At 34.6% G+C, this 25,303-nt stretch overlaps 1 protein-coding gene across 1 annotated transcript in view; it reads left to right on the top strand.

Moving 5' to 3' along the window:
• The window catches only part of LOC132554711 (carbonic anhydrase-related protein 10-like), an 83,754-nt gene extending 58,875 nt beyond the window's left edge, over positions 1-24,879 (top strand). The window contains exons 2-9 of the mRNA XM_060219026.1: positions 9,914-10,053; positions 11,617-11,808; positions 12,082-12,177; positions 13,852-13,921; positions 18,010-18,164; positions 20,243-20,362; positions 22,951-22,959; positions 24,826-24,879. Of these exons, the coding sequence (XP_060075009.1) occupies positions 9,914-10,053; positions 11,617-11,808; positions 12,082-12,177; positions 13,852-13,921; positions 18,010-18,164; positions 20,243-20,362; positions 22,951-22,959; positions 24,826-24,879 (836 nt within the window). The remainder of the gene's footprint in view (positions 1-9,913; positions 10,054-11,616; positions 11,809-12,081; positions 12,178-13,851; positions 13,922-18,009; positions 18,165-20,242; positions 20,363-22,950; positions 22,960-24,825) is intronic.
• Positions 24,880-25,303: the final 424 nt, after the last annotated feature.

The raw sequence follows: 25,303 nt of genomic DNA, 5'->3' as shown, positions 1-25,303 counted from the left end.
GCCCTATATAAGTATGCCCCAAACAAACACTGCCCTATCTAAGTATGCCCCAAACAAACCGTGCCATATCTAAGTATGCCCCAAACAAACACTGCCTTATCTAATCATGCCCCAATTATGTCGTTCCCTATCTAAGAATGTCCCAAACAAACCGTGCCCTATCTTAGTATGCTCCAAACAAACCGTGCCCTATCTAAGAATGCTCCAAACACACCGTGCACTATCTAATTATGCTCCAAACAAACCGTGCCCTATCTAAGTATGCACCAAACACACCTGCCCTATCTAATCATGCTCCAAACACACCGTGCCCTATCTAATTATGCTCCAAACACACCTGCCCTATCTAATTATGCTCCAAACACACCGTGCCCTATCTAAATATGCTCCAAACAAACCGTGCCCTATCTTATTACACTCCAAATGATCGAAAACGTATCTTACAATACCCTTACCTACATATGTATCTGAATATTCTCCAATCAAACCGTACCTTACTATGTATATACACCTATACACCAAACAAACCGTAGTATCTGATCATGACGTAAATAAACTGTACTTACAAAGTGTATCTAATAATGTCCATATCTAATACACATCGTCTCAACTTCTCACCCCAACTAATCCTAACCAGATATTATGTATAACACCGCTCCTCCAATCCCTCCCTCTACCCCTAACCCAACCCCCAACCCCCTGATAAACCGTACCTTACATAGTAAGTAGGAGGTTCTTTATATCATATTCCACAAGCTAAACGTCCGGAATGCTATTTCGTGCACTTTAAACATTTATCCTTCATTAGTTTAGGATATTTTATTTTAACTATATATAGAAATATCTTTATTGAACAGTCCGCTTAAAATAGCTTATTTGGAGTTATGAAAGGGACGTCATTCAACCATAAAAGGTAAAAAAAAAGTGTACTTAATTCTCTCTGTAGCCTGTTATCCTTTCTCAGACTATGAGTGATTTTGTACAAAGTACAGTGTCAAACATTGTTCTATAATTAGTTGTGTCATAAGTTTACATTGATTGCTCAATTAAGTCAGTACTTTTTGGCCTGGTGATATTTCAGTGTTTCCATTAATTCTCGGGAATCCTCGGCTGGGCACATAAACGCTTTTGTAATTACATGTCCACTAGAGAGAGGTTGATGATAACCTTTCACGGAAATGGATATTAGAAAAACGTATCGTCACCTACATCAACCAGATTATGATTAAAGTTCATGGTACTTCATATTCCGTACAGAAACAATAAAGCCGGTAATAGCACCGTGTGAAACACTAACATTGCTAAAGTCTTGAAACAAAATCCAATTACCCACAGACGGAACAGTTTATTTCATAAACTGCCTTCGTGTCAAAGTTTGATTCACTCTTGTGTCTTTCGTACAACCTTCCGAACAAAGACCTGTATTTTTTCTACCATGCTACTATTATATCAGTTATGTAATGTCAGTCGCTGTCATCATGTATCGCTATGACGGCCTAACTCCCATCACAACCCTACCCTATCGTATATGTAATGAAGACAGATTCTGTCGATGAAAGTTATCTTAACATCTTGAATGATGTTAAAAACCCACCCCTCTGTCCCACTGGTATTTACTATAAAGAGTATGTGGGCAGTATCACTTCATGGACACCGGTATATGATCGGAATTTCCCATGATCCTCGATATTACACCATTCCACTCTTACCAAATCGTAGGCATGTAAGGTATACTTCACATTGTCAACAGTGAACTTATGTTAAGTTTAGGGCACATTTAGATGCTGTCATTGGGTTACAAGATTAAAGAGTTGGATGAGTTCTGTCAGGATCAAGGAAGTAAGACAGACGAACAAGCACTAAACGAACAGTCGAGATGATGTGACAACTGGATTAGCGGTGTCTTAATGAACAGATTGAAGGATTTCACAGTAGGATTGGTAGAGACTTGGACCACACTAAGAAACCACATTTTCAATTTAAATGTTTAATAGAGAAAAAAAGCTGTTTTTAGTTGCAAATTGCGTAATAAAAGACAATAAATAAACTTTACTGATGATTTTGTTCCTGTAACAACAGAAATGTTAGGGTTTTGTTTACAGATATCTAAACATACAGTACGTAGTTATGGAAACAACATTTCTCTGGCCCAGAATCTTTTTAGAAGAACAAAACAGTAGGTAACGTTGTGGATGAAATTTGCCCTTTCAAATAAAGTCTGACAAAACTTGTCCTTGGTCCACACATCTCAACATCACCACTGTTATACGGTTACACAGTGGCTGTTTCAGTCTCGCACTGTCTCCTCTATGGCTGCAAAACGTTCTGAAGGTATCTGTCTCCAGACAATAACACCTGCAATATCGCCAGTACTATTTTTATTAAAGAGAATAGTAAGTTGTTACTTAATAGATATACTGGATTATTCACTTAAGTGCTTTCAATCCCCAGATCAAGGATAAAAAATATTCATTGTAACAGCAATGTCATATAGGAGTGAAATAATTAGTAAACATACTTTTGTTGGTTTGACTACTGCAGTGGAAGTCAAATCGTTGATCGACATGCTTACACAGACGGACATTCTGGGAGGTCATCATTATGGTGTCATCCTATCTGTTAAGGCTGTGTTACTATTAGACTATAACAGTAACATTGTGTTTCCCTTGACCTGTATAACTCCCTAATAATGTCACCTTATCTTTTAAGTCTGTGTTACTGTTGGACTATAACAGTAACATTGTGTTTCCCCTGACCTGTATAACCCCCACCTTATCTGTTCATGCTGTTGGACTATAACAGTAACATTGTGTTTCCCCTGACCTGTATAACTCCCTAATGATGCCACCTTATCTGTTAAGTCTGTGTTACTGTTGGACCATAACAGTAACATTGTGTTTCCCCTGACCTGTATAACTCCCTGATGATGTCACCTTCTCTGTTCAGTCTGAGTTACTGTTGGACTATAACAGTAACATTGTGTTTCCCCTGACCTGTATAACTGATGTCACCTTATCTGTTAAGTCTGTGTTACTGTTGGACTATAACAGTAACATTGTGTTTCCCCGGACCTGTATAACTCCCTAATGATGTCACCTTATCTGTTAAGTCTGTGTTACTGTTGGACTATAACAGTAACATTGTGTTTCCCCTGACCTGTATAACCCCCTAATGATGTCACCTTATCTGTTAAGTCTGAGTTACTGTTGGACTATAACAATAGCATTGTGTTTCCCCTGACCTGTATAACTCCCTAATGATATCACCTTATCTGTTCAGTCTGAGTTACTGTTGGACTATAACAGTAACATTGTGTTTCCCCTGACCTGTATAACCCCCTAATGATGTTACCTTATCTGTTAAGTCTGTGTTACTGTTGGACTATAACAGTAACATTGTGTTTCCCCTGACCTGTATAACTCCCTAATGATGTCACCTTATCTGTTAAGTCTGTGTTACTGTTGGACCATAACAGTAACATTGTGTTTCTCCGGACCTGTATAACTCCCTAATAATGTCACCTTATACGTTAAGTCTGAGTTACTGTTGGACCATAACAGTAACATTGTGTTTCCCCTGACCTGAATAACTCCCTAATGATGTCACCTTATCTGTAAAGTCTGTGTTACTGTTGGACTATAACAATAACATTGTGTTTCCCCTGACCTGTATAACCCCCTAATGACAGATGAGATTAATTACTTTATTTATGTCTCACCTAAATCAATATCAATCAATCAATGCACATCCACACGAGTAGTTATATGAATTAAGGCATTGTAGGGGGAGTTATCAGCAGATAAGCACGTGCTGGACAGACTCGTAATGACATGGTCAACATAAAAAACACTCCCAGATTATACATGGATGATGGTCATCCATTGTCACCAGCTGACTCTAGATCAGTTAAGTGATAATCTACTACTGTCACATTGTTTGCGCAAGTTAGTTACAGCATGAACATATTTTTCTCTCTTAGGAACGTACGAATGTCCACACTGCTTAGTTTCATATATTTGTTAGTCCTTTTATCTAACATTAGATTTTCATAATAAACAGATAAAAAGAGTTGCCTGCAACAGTCAGTTACATAGAGTTTTACGCAATATATGTTTGTTTGTTTAAGATTTTACTAACGACACACAAATGAACACTTTTCAATCCAGTTAGTAGAATTATAAAGAGTAGAGCTAGGTAATGAATTAGCAGCATCATACAGCTGTTTCGTCCTTCTTGACTTGTCAGTGATGTTTTACACACGAGTTTTCGCGGATGTTCATTTCATGCATCATTTCACTCCAGTAACATTGCAATTGTCCGCACCAATTAGCAAAACTGAATTGTCTGTATTGAATAACTGCTAGGATGTCTGAAATCATTATGTACGCAGTGTAACTTCCATATATTTGTCTCAATGTTTATAAACAAACACGGCCTAGTCTCTTACATTGCAGTTTCTGAAGAAATTATCTGTACACGTTATCTTAATAGAGTTATTTGCAATAAATGCATAATTGCTTTTCTTAGGTCCATATGTTTGTTCACGCTTAAATAATGCAGGCTCGGGTATTTTATTTACTTTTATATCAGTGGGCTTAAAAACAATCCATACACATTTCCACACTTCGTTATCTTCAAATCCTGATTTTGTAACTACAATATCACCAAGCGACTCTAGATCAAGTAAGCTTTGTCTTCAGAAAGACACAATCAGACTAGATAGTCGTTGCTAATAACTGCTCTGATAACTTGTGTCGCTAGTCGATTCCAGAATTCGTGTTGAGAATCAGTTAAAGATTATAAATACACATTGATTTGCTAATTGTGTAAATAAATGTTTGTGATGAAGACGTTTGTTAATATAAAGAAGATTGTACAACTGAGATGCTGTAATAATTAGAAGGTTTTATAAGATTGAAGTGAACATTGGGTTTGATAGCGGGATAAATTAATGTCGAAAAACGTTGTCGATGTAATCTAGAGCACTTGGTTCTTATTTTGCTCTATACAGACTGAAATATTTCTCTCTCACATTTACATTTTGAATACCCTTTGATAATTTGCGTGATTAATAAGACATATGAAAAATCTGTAGAACGTAAATCACATGAAATGAATTTTAATAAGGAACATACATAATTAAGAAATGTCCGCAGAACCGTTTTGTTTTTCCAAATGTTTTCATATTTAGATATCTGTCTGTTCATGGTAAAGTCTTAGTACTTTGTATACATGAAAGGAGAAAGGCATGCTTTAAATGGCATCTATCCACGAGTAATAAGCATTCTTAACAGAATCTAATTTCGTTTTCTCACACTTCTCACAAATAAATCAGAGTTAAACACAAAGGATGCTTTAGCATGGAGATAACGATAGACTGTCGAGAACCGCTTTTATATGGCACAAACAATGTAACACATTCAGAGAACACATCAACAAGACCTACTGTTCTAGGATAGGATAATCAAATTCAAATAAAACCCTTTAATTTGTCAATTAATATGTTAATTACTACAGCAATTAATACCAGTTCAAATATTGTAATTGAACATTTTTGTCATTTTCTGTATGAATGTAAATTGAATAGTTAATTTTATTTCTGAAATGCAATAATGATTAAATGTGTATAGAAGCAAAGAAACAAATTTACATAAATCACTGTCTTACTCAAGTCAATTAGGACTGCACTCTCGGATGCTATTTCTATTCATGAAATGCATTCATACGATTGAAAATTGTACTTGTTAGAACGATACGACAAAGGGAATTTCCATTACTGGATTACATTCCAGAATGAAGAAAGCTACTTTTGATATCAAGTCAATATGTTCTGATGTATTTCGTGTTATTTAACGAGATTGATGCGTGCAGAGAGATACATAGTTTAACAAAGATAAGACAGTTTCATTTTCTCCAGCAGCCGTTACTGTCATCAATTAATAAAGGAACATTTTATTTGCTATTGGTACGGAAAAAACCCTACTATAAGCTGAAGGAAATCTGATTGGAATTGCTTTTCAACAGTCCAATCACGGAGCACGGAATGTCAAGTACAAAGTACGATTCAATTCAATATACATATCGGGATTTTAGAAAATATCTTTAAATTTTAATTTTATATCCTGTCTTTTTCAGCTTTTCTTATTCCATCTGGCACAGTTAGGCCTGGAATCACATCCATGTTGTCTTTTGATTTCAATTACATCGGAATTTTGTGCAAACTGTTCCCAGCTAATTCTTTTCTTTATTTGTAGCTGCTGGTGATAAAAACTCTCAATGAAACATAGTGCACTAAATGAAAGCTTTTCTTTGTAAAATGACTGAAATCCTAGAACTTTCATCTTCATGCTTTATCATGCAGGTTATGCATAAACGAAATAGGATGGTATTACTGAGGAGGATAGAAGATATTTTGTATTGTTGCTGCAATGAAGGGTAACGACTTAAATTGTATCAAATTGACATATACAAATATCTTAGCTGTAAAGCAATAAAGAAAATTATGTCAAGTCAATAGAACTTTAAACCAAAAATCGATGAAACGTAAGCCTTTTTAGCAAACGAAAGATTTTCACATGGAGACCATTGATAAAGTACAAGACCACAGGTTACTGCCAAAATAAGAATTACTTGTAACAACATTACGATAAAAGTTATTAAAACTATTAGAATCACAATTGAGGGATAAGGTATCAATACAATTATATATCTATAAATTTATAAACTGTTGTCTGAACCTCACAGATGATGAAATTTGACAGGCATCGATAGCCGTTAAATTTGATTTTAAACCACGAGAAGTTGATATCTTGTCATTATCGATATAACTATAATGATGCAATGGGACAGTAATTAATCATGCATCTAATGATACAGATTTTCCACTACATACTTTGAAATAACTACAGATATTTCACTTCATGCAGACAGTTGTGAAACGTATCTGAATCTGCATCATCGAAGGAGTTATTGCTGTAATCAGTCCAATCTAACACGGTAATGAGGAACAGCGAGGATAATTTGATTTTCTGAAATACTCTTCGATCCCATGAGGTTAGTTAGTTTATGATAAACGAATAATGATTCTATCCGTGTATTAGGTTATATAAAATTAACGCTAGTGTAATATTGTATTATATCGCTCTAACACATGCTTTATCATCATCTTCTGGCCTTGATTTTGTCTTGGAGTGATGGTGTTCCTTGCGGGTTAGTGTTGTCTTGCTGAATTGACATGAACCGATTTATGATTATCTGTCCTATCATTGAATACATTATACTATATCTACCTGGCCGGGTTGACCAATTCTATTTTACTTAAGTGTTTGGGAAAACTAAGAAATGTAATGAGGTTTGAACTTATTCTGACTGTCGTGAAGGTCATCAAAAGATTTAGCCATAAAGACACGACTACATTCCAAGATATTAAACCTATTGTGTACCTTTCAGATGAAACAATCGCCTATAACACTAATACTGGTGATGTAATACAACCCAGAACAATTCTGTTCGCCTCTAAATAACGCTTCCAACAAAAACACATTAATTATAATTACATGTCGGCTTTGTTATTTTTCCATAGAACGACAACGAAGCTTTATTTAGCTATGTATGTACGTATGTTGTCAACTACAGCTGATTTCCTTTACTTTTGCGTCCACACTGCCATTCTGGAAATGTGTTTCTCATAAAATTCTTTTGAAAGGTTATGCACATCTGCATGGGCAATTAGCTTCTCCTAAAATCATTCTCAAAGGATTTGCAGATATCCTGAGAAAGAGAATGAACAATGTTTAAAATAGTGTTTTTATCTTATCAATTGTCTGATGACTGTCGTGTTGTTGCGTGTGACATTTCACTCTATGCTGACCTGGCGTTTCACTGATTTGACACTATACTGAGACAGTTCCTATAAAACTTTGACAATGACGCTTTATAGTGAAGTACATGTACAAGGCATTCCTACAGCCACTAAAACTACCAACAAACCATACACAGGGAACGATGTATTATAGATGCTGTGGTATATCTATCAAGATTAATTTAGTTTACAACAAAGAGTACAGTTCTAAGACGTTTTGACTATCACAATTACATCCGTCGTGTAATAAATGGACAATTACACTATTGGGTAAAACAGCTAACAACTTTATACCATATATGGCAAGATGTTTCATTACATTACGTCTTTAATAACGTAATTAGTTTCCTCCACCTCCACTGTACGTAAGCTGATCTGCTGAATGCTTCGACCGCTGTTCGTTTTAAACATTCCCTAATGGCAATGTGAACTCTAATGCTCCCACACTATTATTACTATTTCCGCAGTGTGTTATGTGGCTTTGTTTAAAGAAAATGAACTGTTACTCAGTGATCAAGACGGTTATTACAAGGCAAATCAAAACCTTTGATTTGATACATAAACATATGAAATGTATATCGGTTGGTATTACATGTTAAGTGATGTTGACATTAATATTACTGGTTAGATTAGCAAATATTTAAATGGCGGCTGTCGTCAATAAAGCTAACTGCGCTTATCCTTACGCACTCCTGGTCTAAATATCCTGATGCGTGTTAAATAGTACCTATTTGATTTTTTCTTTTGTGCCTTTTGACCTCGCTTTATCGATTGAATTTTGATAACGAGTTTTCTGTCTTTCTTAATTATTTCCAAACGTTAATTCATAATTAACTTATTGTGTATAAAACATCAAAAACAAAACAATATACAAGTTATTTTACTTGTATATTGCGTTTGCACTTTCCAAGTAAATTGTCCCTTCCTGCTTGGGTACAAATCATGCCAGTTGCCTGCCTTCCTATTGATTTCACTAAATATATTCGTTCGATTGTGAGTGTTTCTGTTCTATGTTCTTAACACCTACGTTTATATTGAAATTACCAACACCTACATGATTAGTTATGATATTTTAATCCATCAGGTGTACAAACTACTACATACTCCCACAAATAACATGATTTTAGATTTATCTTTGTACTGTAACTTATAGTTAATCTTTAATATAGTTTATTTCACAAGTTCTTGAAAACAAACGTTATAACTAAATGCTGTTCATTACTACATACGCTGTTGAATACATAAACTAGTAATTTAAACAACACGGAAACAAAGGTGACATTTTGTAAGCGATCTTAACAAATGTTGTGTGGTTTTAACATCAAAACGAAGAGATGGGGATTATTCACTTCAAACATACAGTCTGTTTGTTAGGTTTATTGATAGGGAACCAATGTATCTTTACACTCGGCTCCTCCACTTGATCGATAAAGCAACTAATGGAGAATGAATTTAACTGGGAGTGTGACACATGAGAACTTCTGATTAATCATTAACTGGTAATTGTTTCAAATTATATCGACGAAACCGTCCTTATCTTAGTAAAATCATTTGTAATTAACGGTTCGTTATCTCGGAAACTGTTGTTCTCGCTTTTGCTGATATTTATTGTTATGATATATAACTGACTGTCATTATGTAGTGTTAACACCTCAATGTGTGTCAGTATGCATACATAGCTGACTATCAGCTGTACTGTATGTTAACACATCCTACCCATGTGTGCACTTTTATTCGTTACTTATAATCTACTTTAGGAATCTATTATGATATAATGCTTTGCCAGCACAATAACCCACCCCCCCCCCTCCCCCCTTGTAGATAACAGAATGTGGTTTAATGTGCTGATTCAGGGCCTTGCTTCTACAGATAACGTAACAGCATTGATATGCCAACTCAGGGCCATTACTGAGGGTGGTCCCAAATGAAACATTTCGACAAAAAGCCCGCCTGTTAATGTGCTTTTTCACTTAAACTTGAAGCATTGCCTCAGTAAAGCTTTCCATCAAATTTCTGTGCATAATGCTTTACTCGTTTTATTTTTCTTTCTAGGACCTGGTTTCTGGGGAACCATGAACAAATTAGAATGGGGCATCTGTCATAGAGGCAAGAATCAGTCTCCTGTCAACATAGTTCCAGAAGACCTATTGTTTGACCCTGGACTAAAACATATTCAGATATCGGGCAACAAGGTTAGTATTCAAGAGTAAATGCAATTGCTATAGTTAATTATATCAAACCAAAAGACTTAATAAATACCTCTGAATTACTAGGGTTTTGTCGATTCTATTCACTATGAATCAAGTATCATAACTCTGAGAATAAAAATAGGGAGGTCGGTATGTGACCTTCGATCACAAGTCAAAGAGAATTGTGAAAAAGACAGGAGGACAAAATCCCTAGCAAAGTAGTAAAGTTGTTTGCAGGTCAAAATCGCTGGCTAGGTTAATGATGAATAGGACGAGATCTCTCTTTACGTACTGTAGTTAAATGATTATCAGAACAAAATCCCAATATAGGTGCTGTAGTTTAATGATAAACAAAACTCTCTGACTAAACGATGCAGTTTACAGATAAGCAGAACAAATTCTATGGAAAAGGACTCTAGTTCCGTGACTAGCATATCAAAATCCCTAGTTTAGCACTGTAGTTGAACGATTAGCAGAACAACTGCCATGGAAAAGTACTGTAGTTAGGTGACTTGCACGACAAAATCCATGGCTTAGTACTGTAGTACAGTGATAAGTATGACAAATCCCCATGCTACGTAATTAAAAGGTCAGCAATGCAAAATTCCTTACATAGGTAACAGGTCTGGCTTTTAAATGTATATGTATCTTTCTTAAGTATATATGTGGTTCCCGGGGGAAATTTCTGAGCATTTAAATGGTTTGAAGGAAGAAAGTCTGTTGAGAAACTGTGAAATAGTAAGCAGACAAAACAATCTCTGGCAAAGAGAAAAACATTATATACTGTTCCTTATTATTTGTTTAACTGAAAGCAAATTTTGCCTGAAACTTTTTTTATCAAAGCATTACGCATTCTGGTAAAAATATTAAAAATTCGAAGTTGAAGTACATTGAAGGCGAATTTTAAAAACACGCAAGATGTCCCTACAGCGATATATTTGTTTATTTCGGTATCGAGATCAAAAATGCCCGCTAAAAGATGATAACACAACTCAAATTCCCCTAGTGAATATAAATAATGTGTTCAACAGCATTGACGAGCAAGGATGAAAACAAATGCAGTTCCATGAACTAATCTTTGCTTCATTCAATATATCGTGTTTTCATTGTATTTAGAAATTAGACTATTGACCAAGGAAATGAAAGTAGTTTAACATTTTAATTGTCGTACTGTTGTCTCTTTTTTCGTTAGGAACGGCTTGTAAATCCCTTGTACTTTATGTTTGCTCCCACACGATTGTTGTCATATCGTCTGACTTAAATATTATTGTCGCTTTGATTCCACCAAGTTCAGTGATGCTTTTCCTATGCTGAAATATTCTGATAGACCTTAGATTCGATGAGTGCTGATATGTGCTTAACCAGTTAAAATTATTTGACTCCAGGGTTCATCTTTAAGCGCAGATGTGATTGAAATGTGTTCTATCCATATTTACACTTGCGTGTTGATTCTGTTGAAATGTTATCTTATTTCCATACATGTACTTATGAATTTACACTTTCGCATTTACATGTTACGGTTTGCTGTTTGGATTTCTAAACATTTATTCGGTTCGTAATCAACAGGTCTCGTCGACAATGAACAACCTAGGTAACGCGTTGGTTCTGTACGTGAATTCGAGTCATGGCGATGAAATCCTATTCTCTATCGGTCCGCTGTCCTATACTTACCGACTTCATCAGATCCGGGTACACTTTGGCAGGGACGACTCCAGGGGATCAGAACACACCATTGACGGGAAAACATTTGCAGCCGAGGTACTTCAAGGAAATAACTCGAAAACAACTAGGACTCACTTTGAGTTACTAAGGCTTTAATTAACGTCAGATTGTTCTAAATTTCTGATAACATTCAACTCCCTGCTGCTGACACATACCAACAGCGTTGTTCCCATGTTTTTGATACGTCAGAAATCAATGATACACTAGCTACCATAATAAAGCATTACTTTTGTGATTATGTAAATCAATGGATATTATACATATGAATAATGTAAGCTAACAATTACATTTTGTTTACCTTGTTTACAGATACAGTTTCTTGCCTATAACACAGATTTATATCACAATTTTTCACAAGCCGTGGTGTCGCCACGTGGTATAGCCGCCATTGCTGTATTTGTACAGGTGAGATAAATTGATCTTCTTATATATCGATAGAGGAGAGACAAACAACAGTTTCAATGAGCAGTTGTATCTCGATTTGCATCATCGACAAAAATCACCCAACACTTTAGAAAACTTAATGTAGGATAAAATAGCGTATACAGACAGTGTGCAGATAATGCGTTGACTATGATAACACATTGTCTTTATGTAATGTGCTACGGAGAATGTAACAAACATAATCATGGTAAAACCAGCTACAGTTCCACATGCTTGACCATGAAATAAACATTCAGATAGGTAGCGAGTCCGTCATATAATCACACTAAACAGAATGATATGAAGGTTGCATCGCTTCGAACTCGCCTTTTTCATAGGTAATTTTGACAAATGGGCATAAAACAGCATTCAATAGCATGTCCTTTCAAATTAAACTTTAATTTGTCATACAAAAAGGCTGATAGTTTCATTGCGCGGTACACTGCTCGCGACAAGACCTCATCTGGCAGTGTTTTAAATACTGTCAATTTGTTCTGCTGAAAGCCTCGTACTGCATTTTAACTTTGACAAATGTATTGCAGTATTGAGTTGACAGTAGATTCTGGACAAATTGTTTTTCCTTGGATTTTGTATGATACCACGTCTGAAGAACAACAAGGACGCCAACATTTGGTTACTTTGGTTTGCTGTCGGTATCGCGACTTTCGTGAAAGATGTCGGAAACTTATTTACAATATAAGGTTTCGAGTAGACAAATAATTTTTACGCTCGGCAAAATGATGTTATTATGAAATAGTTTGTATCCTTAAGCGATATGGACAGATTTGCTGCTCGTTTAGATACTGTTGGTTCCGTTGTTCATTTGCTGTGTTCATCTCCGTTGGAACAGAAGACGTTTACTCTTCCAGAACATTTGGTCTTATTCTCCTTGTACTTTTTCTCGTGTGAATCTTTCTTTTGCTCTTATTTGGCCCTAGTTTCAATTGTAATTAATTATGTTGACATGTTGTTATTTTATTTGTTTTTGGCTGTATGCATAAGCCCGTCCTCCATTGTTCAAGCCTATGATAACGTCAACATCGGATAAAGCTAGCCTTGAAAGTTGTTATGTTTTTATGACGTCTTTCGATTAGTGGTGACTGTTACGACACCACTATCTCATTCTGATATTTAAAATGTATATGTAGAATGTATATTTGTACAAATTTTGGAAAATAAGATAAAACCTATTCAACCACTTACAGTATAAGTCTGATTTCGAATGTGTTGATGCGGAAAGAAGTATCAAGAGAAAACTGAAATTTTTGTTCACCTTTGTCATCCGGTAGCACTGCATATTTGTTAATAAGGCTGGAAAAATTGATGGGTCATTGTAAGTGACCTACATACGTGTATAAAACTCAAATTGTTAACCTAAATTTTATTATCTTAATTGTTTAAGTTTTAAAGGCCACAATGTTTTGCATGATCCTTAAAATTCATAAATGACCACCTGTATTCTCCGATACCTGCCAAGAACATAAATGTTGTTCTTAATTTTGTGAATTGTAATTTTGTTTGAGGAGGGAAATTGGAGGAAACCCCAGATATGTTTTCAACTGTTCTAGTCTACAGCCAATATCATAAACAGTATTTGCTACTACATCTCTATATATTCCTAAGAAATTTTAAGGAATCTTTCGTTTATATTTACAGACAAAGGGAAATTTAAGTCATCAAGAATTAGAAAAAATAATTGAAAATATAGAAGACGTTCGTTTTAAAGGTAAGTCATTAAAACCCCAAACACTTACTTGTGTTTCTTTTGATCATTATGTTAAGTATGTTTCTACCACAATACACATTGTGTCATTCCACTGCCATGTTGACATGTCGTTATTGTCTTTGTTATAATTCCACAAGAGGTATATGACTCTCCGGTCATTTTATTGTTTGAGAATTGAACTTTGATCGAAATGGCGCTTCAAGCAAAAGCGGATATTAAAACGCACAATAGGTAGTCCACGAACAAATTTGATTGCTATATGTTTTTGTATTAATATCATGCTTTGAAGTTTTTTTTTTTTTAAATCCGTTTATTTCTTGTTATGATTTGTAATGAATTACAATGTTTCCACGTATTTCTGAAATGTCAGCTTGATCGGTAATTAGCGACATTTCCCAACAGATCATATTGCGCCCCAACTAATGTAATTAAAAGCACATTGGAACATGTATAGAACATATCAATGTATCATCGGAACAGCTTCATTTATTGTGGGAGAACCATGACATACAAACTCAAGGTTGTTGTATTATGACATTTCTCTCGTTAAAGCTCGTGTTTTTGTAACCTTGACAAATAACGAAATACAGTGAAAAAGGAAAAAATAATTTAGACAACAAGCACAAGCGTAGGGTGTATGTATAACTGTTCTAAAGGCACTTGTCGAATATATGTCCTGGTATTGACTCAGCCTCCCAAGATTTATGTTCCATATACCTATTCAAGAAGAGTTTTCATTCATGCAGTTTTACACTAATGACATCAAATACAAGATACATTTTATCACATAAAAAGGTAAATTTTGACAGAATCTAAATAAAAATGTGGAAAATAATTGAAACGATGGCAGTTATTTTGCTGCGTATTTATATATATATATATTAATAAAAGATCAATAAATATCTTACCCGCACAACCAGTGGAAAGCGATCCAGGATACAATGTATTGCACTAATGACACATGCAATAAATATTTCATGGGCGAATGCACAAGGTAACAGACGAATTATTAGATAAACAATAGATTAACATACCATTTTTAAACCATAATAAGATACGTTATTGCCTAATTAACCCCAAATCGTTTTAAGGGTTTATGCATCATTCCTTTCAGTAACTATATCACGGTTGTCTCCCTTGTAAGATTGTACAAAATACAGATATGTGAAGAGAACCTGTCTATACTTATTAAGAATTAGATACAGTGGTGCCAAATAATTAGTTTAACTGCATCATACAATTGTTTTGTCCTTCTAGGACTCATCAGGGATGATACTAACCTGAAGTTTGCATCTATGAGGCGACTGGTGGCTAAACTAGATTTTATCAAAATCGAAATTACGTTAACAGTGTTAAGTAATTAAAACTGTTTAACAGATGCATCTCTGCTTTAATGTTTGAAAATATAAAGTTTGCAATGTTATATTACCCAGAGAAACGGAGACGGCACTAACAGTTTAAAACATAATTGGCGCTTACTTCAAGCTTTACACCACAGAAACGCTCATAAAACCATGTTATCTAGAACTAAACACCAAAACGTTAACAACTAAACATCGCACAATAAACACACAAAAAGATGTCAGTGTTGACAATACTTGCTAATGACCATCTACAATATTCACAGAATCTAATTTCCTTTGTCGCGGCAATCACTTATAAACAGGAAGCTGCTCATTTGTCTTTTATACTCTACAACTTCATCACCTTTGGTGTTAGGACACGATCATTAATCTGTAGGCAAACGTCACAAGACCTGACGGTGAAATATTTTCAGATCAACGTCTTTCTGCAGATATGTTCGTACATCTGTATTTGAAAAAATGATAATATTTGATTCCTAAACTTCACAAGATCCGTATAAATCCGTCTGACTGTTCAACAAAATTTTGTTAGAACTGCTAACCACCATTCTTAGCATTATCAAATTTGAGTCACAATCATTTTGTGATGTAGCTTCCTCAAGGAATGGAATTTTTAGCATTTTGAAACCCCTCAAAAGAACTTTTGCCCAATCGTCTACACCCTCTTTCTAAAACAGTTCTTTTCTAGGAACGTTTGATTTATCAACTCTGTATACCATCATACCACATACTAAACTGAAAGAACGCCTCCGTTCTCCTAATATAGCTATATCGAAGCGTATTTCTCGCAAAAAAGTCAAAATCAAAGAAGACATATACGAGGTTTCTGGTTGACAACATCCTCGTCAATTCTGGTGGTAAGATCTTCTACCAGGCTATTGGCATGCATATGAGAACTAGTTGTGACCCTCAGCTGGTTGATCTTTTTCCCTACGAGACTTACTTTGTCGAAAAGATTATTAAGACAGGTCACAAAGACTTTGGATAGTCGTTTAATTTCACCTTTCAGATATATTATTGACGCCTTGTCTTTAAATTATCAGAAATTTATTGACCACGTGCATCGAATATACCAACCAGAAAGATACCACAGACTTTTATTACATCAGCCACTTATTTCAATCTTTACTACAACGAAAGCAATGTGGACAGCTTTCCACTAAACTGTATGGTAATCATTGTGATTTTAATTTTTTCATTTCCCGATATCAACAACCCTTCTTCCCCCACTTTTGGTGTTTACATATCGCTGATTATTCGATAATCATTGCCTGGTTCAATTAATACGATTTTCAAGAAATCGTCAACTAAGGAACGAACTCGTTACACAGGATTTCAAAATATGAAAGTTATAGTGATCTCATTGAAAAATATTGTCTTTATTTTTGCGATATAAGGCTTGGCGTGTTTGATGCTCGTAAATTTGCCTTTTGGTTGCTTTGTTGTATACCTTGTTCTCAGTTGAGATTGTGACATTGCTTCCTTCGACTGACCAAGGTTTACATGGAGGGTGTCGTCGATGAGGCAGAAGATTCCGCCTCTCTTCCGGAACACCTGGCCTTATTCTCCATGTACTTTTCAGGAGTTTCAGTGTAAATCTTCCATTTGTTCATATTTTGCCATAACTTAATGACATGTTTGTTTGCATTATCGCTACGCTGACAAATTGGTATTTATTTTATTAATTTATTTATGTATTTATTGTCATTTTTATTTTGTGTGCGAGATAGGCGATTGTTCTGTGATTACAACTCCTGTAAAGCTCATGTTCTTCATTAGTTTTCGGTTAACGATGTGGTACAGGTTTATCAACTCATCTAAATGAGTTCTGACACTGATATCAGATCCGAATATTGGCGGGAGATTGATGTAATCTGACATAACTAAATTTCTGCCGTGTAGTCAGGTTTACAATTAACCTGTTATCAGTATAACAACAAATCATATACATTTTGTAAAGCTCACCCGAGTGAATAGCATCTTTGAGTACAAATTAAGAATCAAATGCAATATAGCTTAATGATGAATTGAACTGCATCATGCAACTGTCCCACAAGAACTCAGTGATAAGGACCTTAATTTTGAAACCGATGACACGAGCTTAATTTCCCACTGTTTCGATGTAAGTACAAAACTTCATGGTGGCAGCTACGTTGTGAAGTCTAGTTAAATTTATTTTGTATGCAATAACAAAATTTACAATTGTTTCCTTGTTACTGAGCAAATATTCTTCGGTTCTTTCATAATCAGAAGTGGAAATCCAGGTATAATCCTATTTATTTATTGTATAGAACAGAGTGAAATGTCTTTGATGTAATACATGTCAATATGTAAGCAATGTGAAATAACCTTAACACATTAGAGATTGAGTATATGTATCATGCGTGACCAAACGATAATTTTATAACAAATATATTCTTTAAAACATCAGTGTCTACCAACATTTGCATATTCCTTATTATGATGTTCAGCTGTATTAACATTATAAAAAAATGTTTACCTTTGTACATAATTACTTAAATCTCAACATGCTAAAGTCAAAAGTATTGCTAAAAGACGTTTACCGCCAACCAACATTCAATGAAAGTTTACTTATCAGTAATTAGGTATTGTGTAAGAAGAGTAAAGTATTTAACGAATGTTTCAAAAATAATATAGCATGCAGACATCAACGGAAAAGTAACCTGTTGTCTATAGAGGTTATATTTACAATTTCCATTTCAGGGACGTCAACACCTTTAAAACATTTGTATATACAAAAGTTGATACCAAGAAGTCTTCATTACGTCACCTACGATGGCTCCATCACACATCCTGGATGTCACGAAACAGTTACGTGGATGATCATGAACAAACCAATATACGCAGGATCACAACAGGTAAAAATTAAATTATCAATGTGATTAATCTTAAACGATCACTACTACTGTGATATAAGGAATCATTAGTCATCATTAGTAAAATTGTGATTGTCAACAAAAACAGGTCTGTGCTCCTAATCACTTAGTCGGAATCCGCAGTTGTGGTAAATGGAGTAAAGGTCTAAATCAAAATTACATATTGAATATTTGGCTACAGGTTCCTAATAAGATAACAACAGGCAAGACATCGCTTAATAACAAGAGGTGAAACATCGCTACATGATATCAGGTAAAGTCTCACTACTAAATAACAGGTAAAACATCGCTTACAACAAGAGGCAAGACATATCTTAATAACAACAGGTAAAACATTGCTACATAATATTAGTTAAAACATCGCTTTATAATGACAGGTAAAACATTGATTTATAATGACAGGTAAAACATCGCTTTATAATGACAGGTAAAACATTGATTTATAATGACAGGTAAAACATCGCTTTATAATGACAGGTAACACATTGCTTTATAATGACAGGTAAAACATTGCTTTATAACAATAGGTAAAACATTGCTTTATAACAACAGGTAAAACATCGCTTTATAATGACAGGTAAAACATCGCTTTATAATGACAGGCAATATGTCGCTATATTTAACGAAGTAATAAACTCAATATTACAACACGTAGATTATATTGCAGATTATGTTTTTCAATGGTAAAAAGGAAATGTTTTCGGCCGAGTGTTGTTCGGTAGATTACATCTGAAAGATGAACTGTTTCATATTACACGAATAAAGATCGGAATTGTAATCATAATAAATTCCGGAGAGACTATTCTATGTAAGGAGTATTCAGAGTTCGTCTAATGTTATCTCTATAGAAGCAGTGTTCTGTGAAAGCGTTGATCTTATGACATTATGATAGATTCAATTTCTAACGACAGAAATGTCAGATCTATCAAATTATGTTGGGAAATTGATCAATTTGCTCCCTGCGACTCCTTGCGGATTTGTGTTACAGACAGGGAAGATAAATATCCTACACTTTTCTGCCTGTACAGCATCAGTACAGAACATATCTCTTATGGATAATGAGACGCGTGTATTGGATATTAGCCATCTATGTCAAATACTTTTCTGGTCAGAGATAAGCTATCTTATATCTATTTTGACACAATCTGTAATAATGGAATAGGATGTACATTTCTATGATTGATATTTCGAAAAGTTTGAGATTTCATCATCGTTTCACAAGGACAGTTTGCTGACTGTACATGTTTAACAAGGTATAGATATGTGTCCTGTTTTGTTATTGCCAGTTTCCTAACCAAACATGGATATTCACTTAATAGCATTTAGAGTTACAACGAATAAAAGATATGCTCTGTTTGTAGACTGGATACATAAACTCAAACACAGACAAAAACTCTGATTAAAACTGAAATGTGGCATTTATTAGATTAAGAAATGACGACAGAAACCATTAAGCTTACAATTTTCTGTCAATTAGTTGTATAGTCATCAACTGTACATACTGCTATCCAATCAAAGATATCTTAACAATATACTGAGGACTAAAAAGGTGGGGATCAAATTACGCCCCATCCAAGTAGATTCATTGATATCGATATTTCCAAAATTGAGGAGGATTGGATGGGTTGCGGTTGCGAATTCAGCTCTGACCCATGTGGTGGTGGCGACAAACGAAAAAACAGAAAATTCACGCATGCGTAGTGCTCAGCTACGAACGACAGCCTGCAAGGAAATTATCGTCTTCAGCTTGAACATACCAAGTAGCCTCCCTTGCTGTTAATCATAGACGATCAACGCTGAAACCATTTATATTTGCATACATAAATTAACTTTTATGTACAGTTTGAATCGAATTGAGCTGTTACGTTCAAATATAATGCACATATTAGAACGCTCTCAAACCATTGCAGGTTTTAAAATATATTAACATTTCAATATCTCCGTTACCGTAAAAAATTCTATTTCATATAACAAAACACCCGATACACTGTTCAGTGCCATATTTGGGTTCGGGATATTGGCGTAGTTTTCTACATTTACTGTTATTTGATTAATTTCAGATTGACGCTTTCCGGAAGCTGCGTCAGAGTGGTCCTGAAAATCCGATGGCTTTCTTCCGAGACAACTTCCGGCCGACTATGCCAGTTAACCGAAGATCCATTAGAACTAATATAAATTTTGTAAGTCGATTGTTTCTTGTAGATGCAAAACCTGCATAACTTGTCTGGGCCCAGCTGTTACCTACTTACTTCTCGTCTAATCGTACAATTTGTGTGTTTGGTTTTTTACCTTTTTATTTACAAAGCAGTGAAAATGTAGGCATAAAACAATACAAATGAAATGTCCTCAACGTTTCACATTCATTTATATAAAGTATGAACATTGCTTTAATCCAGTGCAATTTATCTCCCGTTCAAATACATTCTAGTATATAATAGTGTAGAGAAATTTCATATAAAAGAGAGATACACCAAACATAATGATTAACCCAACATATACATATTGAATGAATGTTTTACACAAATCTCCAAATCAGGAAAGGATAAATATCAGAAAATAAAAAACAGTTTACATAAACTTCTTCCAATATATAAAACCCACTCCATAGCTTCAAAGAATTTTCTAGACTGAGGAAAACGGTTTTACGGCTATTATTCACCTCCATGAATAGAACGAGATCACAGGTGAACCTGCTGACGATCAACGTCTGCACATGACCCTCCCGAAGGACTTCAGGTCTCCTACTCACATGGCAGGTCTGAACTTGGTAGGACGACGTTACTTGTTATTCTGATCTATCGGATGTAATAATTTGACTACAAGTCTTTCAACCCAACACTCCTCTGATAACGTATGGCAGGAACGAATACTATCTCGTTATAGCAGTCGGTGGAGTATCACAGAGGAGGAAACAGTGTCCTCAGTTATCAGCGCCTCCAATGATAGGTAGGATAAATATGTCATAGTTGACGAGTTTAGTGGATGCTAGAATCACGTGGGCTATATACACATTACGGCCTATAATGACAAATAGTTCTAGACATCAGTTTAATTACAAAACTCAAGGCCGATTCCTCATTCATCTCGAATCTCGAAACCAACCAAGGGCATCTGACAATTCCTTAAACGTCAACGTCATCATCATGTTTTCCTGTTTTTTTTATTACTATTATTATTTTGCAACATCTTGCCTAAAGTCAACCAGAGACACTTGGGCATTTAACCAAGATAATGTATACATCTGTACTTTAGTGATACCTATTGAACATTGTAGAAAACACCTAACGGTAAGAAAATGTTCGGAAATGTAAACGTCTTCTGCTTCATCGACGTTAGTAATATCATATTCCTGAAGGAGGAAAAAGTTAAAAATAACGAAACAACCGGACAAATCGATATTCAGTAATAGGTTTCGTTTTACCAGCATACAGTAAACCCGTTAAATGATTCCATGACGAAATTCTGAGGTGATTGGTCACCTTTTGAAACTATTGAGTACATTATTATGAACAGAAAAATACCTAATGCTTTTGGTGCTAGATATCGAAAATGTATAAATATTTACAACAATCGATACTGTTGCAAGCTGCTTCTAATGAGGTATCTTAACTCTTAGCATCTAAATAACATGTTAAAAAGATACAAAAACTTGGCATTCTAGCTACACAGGTAGCATAATCCAAAAATGGCAAGATAGCTTCAAAGCAATTGAGCCAAAATATGTACACGGGAAGGATAAAACGAGAAAAGATGAGACTACTTAAAGCGATTGAAACAAATTATCCTGCACACGGGTAGGATAAAACGAGAAAAGGCGATACTGCTTAAAGCGATCGAACCAAAATATCATTTACACAGGGATAAATCAAGAAGAAGCAATATTACTTTTAGCGATTCGGCTAAAAATAGCAAGTAAAAAGTTAAGATAAAAGCATCCTTGTGAGCCATTGGACCAAATCACCCTTACATGCTTTGATGTCACTGATAGCGATATGCAATTAAATTTCTACATTGGTAAGCTGTGGAATATGTTCTGTTTATACCAAAGGGAAATAACCCGAAATCAAGTACAACATATACAGTTTGTACTATAATGTGTCTTTAATATAGATAATGAACAAAAATTACATCAAGAAGGATTTTGTTTGTTAATTAGTCTTAAGTAGTCATCAAAGGAACAGTGTAAACGCGGCAGAATCTCTTGATAGCTGTAAAACTATTCACGCGAGAATTTACATTAAAAACGTCATCTCTTTGTCCTTATAACTGAAAAAAATGATACTTTGTCCGATATGTTATCGCATTTATTGGTATATATATACCAGCATGTTCCTTCAGTCAATACTAGACAAATTACACTAAGAGCATTCATATAATCTTTTCACGCATTAATTACTTGAAAGGTGTAATACAGTAATGCACTCACTGGCGACGTTTTGTTGGCTTACCTTTCTGACTGATGACATCTATGTCACTGGGTACAGTCTACACCGAGAACGACTAAGTAAACAACCGATCGATGTATTTTCCCAGTTTAATCTTCCAGATAGATAATTACATCCTGTGGTTTTACCTTTGTTTTCATTTTTTTCGTTCATGAGGTAATCTAATAGAGCTTACTTCCTGAACTGTACCGTGTTCATTCAAACGTTTTCATAAATATTACCACGTTAATTTGTCAGATATGAAGGGATTTTAGAAAGTTTTGTAAATATGGAAAGATTTCAAACCACTTCTTTATTTTTTTCTTGGGAGAGAAATAATATAGGTGGTCAAAGTATGAGAATAACCACATTTAATTACCATAAATTCAAATTATTGATTATTACCCTCACAACGTTAGATTGTAATGTGTTAAAAGTTAGGAGAATTCAATAAATAACTTAAGCAGGTATTGTGAAATGAGAACAAAACTCAATAGAATGAAGCAATGACCCGTAAAACGGAGATAAATGTGATTCTATATTGATAATTTTAATCAACATTCTAATCATCAACGTTCTGAAGTTGTGCACCCAAACCAACAGAGGTCAGATGAACAGAAATGCTTTTGTGAAACGGAATGTTACAAAAAATAAAGGCTTGAAAAGGTGGGAAATGTTTACTGAGTAAAACATAATTACAAAGGTGGACAAGCTGTATCTGAAACTAATGTAATGATGGATTTTAGACAATTGTTGTCTACTCCAATACCATAACAACATCTTATATTGATGTGATATCTACTTTTTATTAGAATATATACTGGAAGTTATTACCTCCCTTCAGCCTGTTAGGTATCCATTGAGTGATAATGCTTTATCAATATATTGACAAATACTCTCCTGTTCTTTAATGTTTTTATCTATTTTATTTGTTTAAATATCAAAATAAAAATTCATAACTATACACACTGAGAGTACTACACATGCCTACATGGGAGTATAGATCAACTTATGCTTGCAATATAGACTCATTGGCATCCCAAGATAACAATGGCAGTCACATTCTAAAGGGCAGTTTAACTTTTAATTCGAGTCCAAACAACACAAAAGTTATTTTTGGATGGAAAGCTAATGTTTTATTCGCGAAAATGAATCAGTTGTAGTTATACGACGAGTGCATATGAAATCTTGGCTGGTACTGATAGGATTCAGATATTAATCACAATAGAATGTTCTGTTGGTTTAGCAAGGGGTTAAGGATAACTTTGGCCATCATTACTGATCAATGGTATATGACTAGATAACCACATGTTATGTAATGTAGGATCCATTTTTTGATACTTGCCTCACTCCTTCCATCACCAATATACATAATTCAGAATGCCGCTGATGATTCGATATTCAACAATTTGTCATTTGTATTATACTGTTCATGACCATTGTACAGCACTGAGGACAAAGCAGTTAAACTAGTTTCAGCAAATCGAGAGATCATGGCATTACCTTCACTGTAATTTGATCTAGACCCACAAGACTTTTCTTATTAATGAAGCTTAATAGGCTCACCTTTTCTTATCATTTTTCATTCTCCTCATGTTGTTCAGTTCATGCTGTCCTCGATACAGCCAACCACTTTAAAATATTCATCTGTAACAAAGTAAACCGACTAATTTTTATCTCCTGAGATTCTAATTGGTGTTTTCTAGCTGTTTTTTCTATGGCATGGAAGTGAAATTACTTATTCAGTCAAGCTGAAGTTTCTCGGGAAAATATGTAGTATGTTTTTGTTGTTTATTCACTGGAAATCACTTGATTTTCGTATATAACCACTTTAAACGATTGGCGAATGTTTTACTTTGCGAAAGAAATGTGTCTCTTTTGTCTGTGCAATTACAGACCTGAAATATTATTTTTAATTATCGACTGCTCAATACAATCAAAACCAATTTTTAAAAAGGAAAAGAGAAAAATAAAGAAAAAAATCCTATGTCATCTCCATTGTTTAAAGTATATCTCGGTTGATATAGATCACTTTAGGAAATGTCATAGCTGTATTGTATTGTAAAGATAACCAAGCACTTTTGTGTATTAAATACGGCTTTATAGATTCTGATTCATAATGAAACTGAAGGCCTTAACAAAAATGTCATTAGCAAGTTTATGGGTTTAAATTTCAATTAATTTTTTATCACTGTTTTTCACTATATTTCCAGGCAAAGGGTTGCTCGATGGAACGAAATATGCATTATCAAGGTATGTGTTATGCTAATTAAATGTACTTTTACAGCTATATGTTTTATCGCTCCTTCAGGTTTATAACTATCTAGAGTCTATCCAGTTAACATTCAGATTAAAGCTAACCGTCTAACCAGCTTTAATCAAAACCTAACCCATACGATATTTATCTAAACGTATCGTCATATTTCTACCAGTACGTTCATAGACAATTGTAGTTTCGAATTTGCATCCAGTATTGCCTCTTGAACTTATCATTGACTGGACGATTGAAAATATGACGTAAGTTGTGTTAAGTTAAGGTTGATCACATCTAGTATGCTATTAAAGTATTGTGGTTTATGGGAGTAACTATAAATTTCAACTTTAAAAAATTCTTCTAATCTTGAATCCTGTGAATAGCGCCACAAATAAAAATGTAAAGAATTACTTGATGTTCTGCATCATCCATTGATGTGGTTG

Source organism: Ylistrum balloti, unplaced genomic scaffold, assembly GCF_031769215.1.
Source record: "Ylistrum balloti isolate Yb309-2 unplaced genomic scaffold, AGI_CSIRO_Ybal_v1 Utg369642, whole genome shotgun sequence".
Lineage (NCBI taxonomy): Eukaryota > Metazoa > Mollusca > Bivalvia > Pectinida > Pectinidae > Ylistrum > Ylistrum balloti.
The sequence above is the reverse complement of the archived record's forward strand: the minus strand, read 5'-3'. Positions and strand labels throughout refer to the sequence as shown.